Source organism: Diachasma alloeum, unplaced genomic scaffold, assembly GCF_001412515.2.
Source record: "Diachasma alloeum isolate Michigan unplaced genomic scaffold, Dall2.0 Dall_scaffold_00198, whole genome shotgun sequence".
NCBI lineage: Eukaryota > Metazoa > Arthropoda > Insecta > Hymenoptera > Braconidae > Diachasma > Diachasma alloeum.
Window position 1 is genome coordinate 180134 of NW_021680363.1, and position 7203 is coordinate 187336.

General features: G+C 36.6%; 1 protein-coding gene across 3 annotated transcripts in view; it reads right to left on the reverse strand.

Moving 5' to 3' along the window:
• The window catches only part of LOC107035514 (uridine phosphorylase 1), a 27452-nt gene that overhangs the window by 16321 nt on the left and 3928 nt on the right, over window positions 1–7203 (reverse strand). Inside the window, exons 1-2 of one of the 3 annotated variants that reach the window (XM_015252964.1) lie at window positions 2502–2520; window positions 2189–2299 (exon numbers count right to left, since the gene is read on the reverse strand). The exons of 1 other annotated variant lie outside the window; for it this stretch is intronic. In XM_015252964.1, the coding sequence (XP_015108450.1) occupies window positions 2189–2277 (89 nt within the window). In that variant the 5' untranslated portion in view covers window positions 2278–2299; window positions 2502–2520. Of the gene's footprint in view, window positions 1–2188; window positions 2521–7203 lie in introns of those variants that run through there. One more of the 3 variants, XM_015252963.1, reaches the window with a different exon arrangement.

Consider the following 7203-nt stretch of genomic DNA (forward strand, 5'->3'; position numbering starts at 1 on the left):
CCCCCCCGGCCGAACCAAAATGCCTTACGTTATCTCCCGCTCATATAAACATCGTTGGACGCCAAAAAATATCTACCACTCCGGCTAATAGCAATACCATTGGCAAAACGGCAACATCCCTGCAAAGGAATAACGGCTGCAAGACATTATTAGTCACATCTGGGTGTGTTTCTTCGAAACGAATTTTTTTGTTTCGGATTTTGACGTGTTTTTGGAGACTGAAATAACCTCCAACCCCTTACCTGATAGGGTTCAATTCTTTTACCGAAATTTTAATTCCCAAGAAACGTCGAAATTGAAAATAAAAAAAGTCGTTTCTAAGAAACACACCCGGATAAGGTAGAAGAACATGTCACGAAAATCGCTAACCGTTTGAAACTTTCCTTTTGAGTTTTCCGTGCCAAAATACATAGATAAATAAAGANAGCGTCTCATTTACCCTCCTTGGAGCACCGATTATTCAAGTGCCGCGGTAAACTCTCTTTACCCCCTCTCGACAGAGCCCGAGTAAGCGCCGTTTATCGGGCCGAGTGACGAAAATAACTATTTTTTTCCCAAAGCTGCGAAAAAGTCCGACCAAATCTATGGGCTCAATTTTTTTTTGTTGTTCATAGGGGCTCGAAATTAGAATTGAAAGAAAAAGGTTTTTAGAAGTACAAAAAATTCAATCTTCAATATCTCCACCAATAATTGAATTCGAGAGCTCCGATTGCGTATAAACTATTTGAATAAGTTTGTGCGTCATATGACCGCCATTGTGCATCTCTAGTGTATTTACATTAATTCAATAGTGAATTATGAAAAAGACCTCTATATTTTACTTGGAAACCAGTTACTAGAAAATATGGATATTTTATCAAGGAGAATATTCTTCTGTTTCTGTCCACCTTTCTTATAAAAAAAGCTTTACAAAGAAAATTCTCAAAAGAATGCTTTCATCTCTCTCAGATGCAAAGATATCCGTGAAGAAATTATTTGTTGTGGAATTGAGTTGACTTATCTGAGTTTACCACATTATTACAAAATTATTTATTGATTGCCATCGGATGACTTATAATTTTGATGTTTTGTTGGTATCAATATACTCTAGATTCCCTATGATGCTACCGATGTTATAATATGCGCGTTGGAGCATATCAATCAAATGGCTTGAATCAACCTAGGTATCTTTGTTAATCAGAAATTTATCTCGGGTAACAGTGATTTCCGGCGAAAATATGAAGAAATCTATTAAGATAATCTTCCAACTTGATTATGTCGGCACACATTGTTAGATCTGTTCCTGTCCAATTCAAAAAGCGGAGATAAGATTGTTGAATGAAGTACACGTGCTATGAGGGTGTTTGGATTATTTAATCCGTAACATTCTAATTTTCACCTATAAAATTTCGAATAGTATGAAATATAACTTCCATTCTAGTTTGGAGTAAGATAAACAAACAACAAAGTAAGATCTTTGAACTTCCCATTTAATAGGGGAAAATCGTAATCACTCCGATAATATCAGGAGTGGAATTTACATATCTTCCTTAATTCCTTTCTTCAAAAGAAGAAAAATGAATATAACGGTAGAAATCAATTCTTGTGGTCGGAAAAATTTCTTTTTTTTAATTTTTGCTTCCGAATGGAAGCATTGCAATCCTTCGATTTTCACATTCTCTAATTTCGATTAGAAATGATGTAGAATAGTCTGAAACGTAAAAATACGAAGTTTGGTGACCATGTCTTGTTATCACTAACAAGATATAGCAAACAATCCTCGAGAGAATATCAACAATAACGACACTTTCCCGATTTGTCGTCCCGTTTTCATTATACCGAATGTAAATCATTTAGAGGTAATGGAGGGTAAAGCTCTGTCGTGTATAGATACGCGGTGTTTTGCTCAGTCGGTCAAAACTTTTCTTGGCCAGTACGCTGCCAATTGGAATCCCATTATGGACTTCAGTTACCGTACTTATGAAAATAAAATCAATAAATAAATAATGATAAACACTGCATCATCTTGATACTGAGTTATTCTAGACGAAAATGTAAAAAGGTTACTTGTAAATTTATTCAACTACATGAGAAGATGAAAGACTTTCCCTTCGAAAATCATTCAAGTTTCAGAAATTAATGAACAATCGACAGACATATATAGAATGTGATTCTTTACAGTCTACCTCTTCCTATATCACTTAGTTACCTAGTCTCGCTTTCGTTCTTCACAGTTTCATCATCATGTAGTTGGCCAACAGGTAGATATTCACAAGTACTCGCTGACATTGTAACCATTCACTTCCTTCACAATGAATTTCTAAAAAAATTATTTTACTGTAGAAATTCACCCGCCTTCGAACTTCCGAAGAATGAAAGAAATGAGTCACAAAAAGTCTTCTTATGCAAATTACTGAATTTCAAAAAGTATTTGAGTATTCTAAAGTTTGAAAAGAATTTCGAAATTTCTTATTGTTCAGTAGGAAAATACTTCTGCACTCCTAACTAGCTTTCGCCTTTACCAATGGTTATATGCCTTCGTCCGACTACGAATAAACTGACGTGCTATGCAACTGCAGGCTTTATATCCAATTCACCCCCCACTCTTGTTCAGCCGTAACATAACACACGGAGTTTAAAAGGCCGGTACATTTGTTCACTTTCTGGTTAGCCATTTCTCTCATGAAATTGTTTCTTCAAATCTAACAAATGCTTATAATGGTGTCTTGTCGTTTATTCCTTTCGAACATATCCAAAGAGCGCCACCGAAAAAATCCCTCTGACTGGCACCCTAATACATACCTACATATCTTAATGTAAGTGTATGTATTCATGTAAGGTCTATATTTGATTAATCATTGAGTAGAAATTTCTCCACAAATATATATTGTTATTTTATATAAAAAATGAAAACATTTTTTTGTAATTGATGCACTGCAATGTAAAGAGGTTCGTTTTAAGCAATAGTTGCTCTTATCTATGATTTTATCTTCAATCAACAGTAACTTCTTCGAAATGATTTTATTCGCTATGACATCAATGAATAAATCCTCATATAAAACGTAGCAAATCGATTTTCAAATTATTTCTCGATTCGAAATAATGTTCGTTTTAAATCTTTTTCCCTGGAAATTGACAGAAGAGCGTATTTGTAGGAAACTTTTAGAATTACGAAATAGTATATTTCGATACCAGTGTGAGGCTTCGCCTCGGGCCGCCAACTTTACACTCGTAAAAATTCCGTCTCACATGTGTCGAACAATATTTTTTGACAATGATGCTACGTTCCGCGAGTGTCCAAACTCTGCCTTTTTCGTGGACAAGTAAAAAAAAGGCGTTTTCCGGCATGAGGTGAACGTAACAACAGTGTCAAACAACTCCACTATTTTTCAAGATGAATGCACAATCACGGCAAAATTCTGTGAGCATCTTATCATCTGATTTTTCCAATGACAGCTGGAGTTTGATTCACCAAAGAAAAAAATCAGTGCAGTTGAAGTCAATGGAATGGGATAGATTTTTTTCAGAAATTTCTTAATTCAAATTTGAATTATTTCTCCGCCGCAATCGACTTAATTAAGTTTACTAGTTAACACCAGGAGCAATTTCTTCGTTTTTTTAGATATTGTTGTGTTTGAGAATTCAAAATTAAAAAAAGAATTTAATCATTTTCTTTTCATTTCGAATCGAGCGAATAAATCACATTGATTTCCCAATTCTCCACACGGCATCATCCATGGAATGCCCACCAGGTATTATTTCGAAATGCCAGTGAATCAGCAGCCCGGCCAATGCACCCGGACATTGACCGAACTGCACCCTATACCGATTCCGGAATTATTAATCAGTGTCGTCCTAACTTCATCAAGGGACGTACAAAGGGGCGAACTCCCAGTGTAAAAATTCAAGCGGGGATGCGGCTGAAACTCAGCTCACGCGCTCGAACCGATCACTGAGCCCCGGCTTGACTGTGTAGCAATCGGGGATTGACCGGAGAGATTTCTACACGGGTCCTAGAGATTGATTGATACTTGATTCCGGAATCAGTTAAATTCCCTCTGCCCGGCGCTTATCGTCAACTCGAGTATTTTGGGATTATCATTGATCACAATTACGCACACCTTCGTAGTGATCAATCCCACGTTATTATAAACAATCTAACTCTTCTCGGATCCGGCAAACGAGGTGCGAAATAACTCGGTCCCGTTCTTCCCAAGTGGAGTTTCGTGCAAGGACACATTCAACCTTTTCATCAATAGTTTTTGTCAAAACAACGACGCGGAGATCACTGTCGTGATAAGGATAGGACTACGCAATTGTAAAACGAGTGGATGTATGAGTGTGAGTGTTGAGTGGAGGAGGTGTAAGTAGTTATTGTATTTTGGCCATTGTTATCATTTTCGAGTCTAGTAGCATTAAAATTGGTTTTCTTTCATTTTCTTTTATTATTTCCCTGATCCCGAAGACTGAATAACAAGTGCGGATGTGCCTAGCACTTTAAAGTATAAGTATCCACTAAATAAAAATATTATTTTATGGCTACTAGGTCGAATCGTGTTTATTTATAATAACAAATGAACTTGAATTCGCCCGAACCGCAACAATATCTAATTTGGTGGAAGGGTCGAACAAACGGATTGATGAAGCTGCCTGAACTGATCGAAAATAGCAGTGGCATTCATCATTTAACCGAAAATTTGATATCACGCCAAGACCACACTTTCGGATTGTCTCTACACATATTGTGTTATCGGTGAGACCCGTTATGATGAACCTTTCATTTATGTCACTACAAGCATTCCTTTTCTAATTCAGATGATGATGCATATCATTTGCGTAACTGTGAAGAGCATTCGTTTCTCCCAGCAAGGGTCAAGGATACTGTGCCATGAGATTTATTGTAATTCATTTGAGCACATCCATATGAGGATATTTCATAGGCTACAAAATAAAATCTGAGGTGATAGAGAGCTGTGAGATGGAGAACTAATTTTTTTTTCCTCTCAAAATTCCATGTCCCAGCCTAATTCGTATTTTATCGAGTCAGAACTAAAGAAGGAAAAATTAAAGGTCTCTCAGAAATCTAACGCTTTTTTTCGCAAAAGAAGAAGCAAAAATAAAAAACAAAAGGTTCGATAGTGGAGTAGTTAAACAAGATATAAGTCCACAACAAATCCGTCAATAATTAAGGATATCCAAGTACTTTGGCTATTTTTTCTCCAGTGAAATGCTTTTATACTCTATATATACTCTATATCAGAGCTTTAATTTGAACCCCATTTGAGTTGAAGTTTCGGAACATTTTACAATGATTTATTTAAACTTTGCAGGTCTGATTTTGAATCCCGATATTGAACTGTTAGAAAAAAACATTTTAAAAACCTAAAAAAAAATAAAAACTTTACTTGGGGAGAAAGATTATTAAAATAATTGAAAAATTGCAATCTTTGAAAATTACGAGCATTTTCTATAAAGTAATTATAAACAATCAATTTCCCATCACGAAATTTGTTTATTTCGAATCGTAACAAATTCATTCATATTCAGAATTTTACCGAAAATCAATTTCATGCATAAAAAATAAGGTTTCCGGGAATTTAAACAATTTCAATTATTTATTTCTAAACAACGAATGTTTATAAATAAATAATAATTTTGTACAAAATTTAAGTTGAATGATGCTGAATATTCGTGATTTTTTAAAAATTTATTTCACACAATTTAATTGACAAATTTGATGACTGGAAATGGTTGAATCTATTAGTGATGTCTGTACCAAACTGTAAAAGATCCTTGAATATCCTTAACCCCTGAAGTACGACGCCCATATCGCGCGAGGTGTCCTTATCACCCGGCGGCCACCCGTCTACTAGACATAGGGGAGCTGGTGCTTTTACCGCCCAGCGGGTAATATCGCCCACCCGTATTTCTCAGGATTGGCTGAGAAACAATTTTTTTTTTATTATGCAAATATTTGATAAAAACAATTAATTTTACCGGAAATTTTTAATTTTCTACCGTGGGAACATCGTTAAAAAAATCCGAATTATTTCTTACCGCATTCTTGAAATGTTTCGACCCCAGAATTTAAGATTTTTCAAATTTCCAGTTGGTCCGTAATTGAATGGGGTGCGAAATATATGTTCGTTATACATTTTCAAATCCATTACGACCTTTTCGATAGCAGAAAAATATTGTCATCAACTATTCTTGGCTGTTTTTTCAGCCTCCACGTTTTTGTGTAAATCCGCCCAGAGTTTGTGAGTAATACCGCCCAAGATTCCATAGGGCTGGTAAACTCTGCAGCTAGAGGGCGGTCGAGTAACAGCTCTCGATTGTTTGGGGGTAGTCGGTGGCCACCGGAACTTCGGGTAAATTCAAGATAATTTATTATTATTCACGTGAAATCTTTCTCACAATGGAACCAAAGAATGGAAACGAAGGATGAAAATAGGAAAAACTATAACAGTTGGCCTGCATTGCTCAAAAAAATTATCAAAACAAGATGGGCGGCATTGGATGCATGCTGGACGGTATCATTCACAAAGTTCGATTCCATCGCTCACTGGCCGAAGGCAATTGAATTACATAATTAAATATGTTTAATGTTAATAAAAAATCTGTTCTCTTCACATCGTCGAGCAAACAGTTCGAGGAACCCATTCTAACCGCTTATGACTCCTTGTGGAGTGCGAAACTGGAAAAAAAGACGCATTTCTCTTAGACAGGCGATACGTGCACCAGTTTCCCTAGCCCTACACGTATAGTAGCCCCTGCACCCTGCACATATCCCAGCAACGGCACTCCCGAAAACGCCCTCAGGGAGACGCGTCGCCCGAGTCGAATAATTGGACCTGACAAGTTCTACTTAGGTCTTTCCGTTCAGAACTGGATAGGTCTTGGAAAGCCTCTTCCCAAGTGCTTCCGAGACCTTTCTACCTCTGGTTATGTCCCATTTCAGCACTTGTTAGCTGTAAGCAGGACTTGTATTCAGACTTTCCAAATCCTTGCCGGTCCCCGCAATTCTATGGGCCTATATTAAATCTGCGTTCATATCCCTGTTTACTCATGCGTTATTGAAATAAAAAATGCAATTATTGTTTTTTGCAATTATTGTCTTGTTGGATTTTTCGCCAAAATCGAATTTTTTAGCCGGGTGAACGTTGATTCCACCTATTTAAGCGCCGGGCTAGTCAGAACTGTCAAAAGTATGTGGAAAAAGTG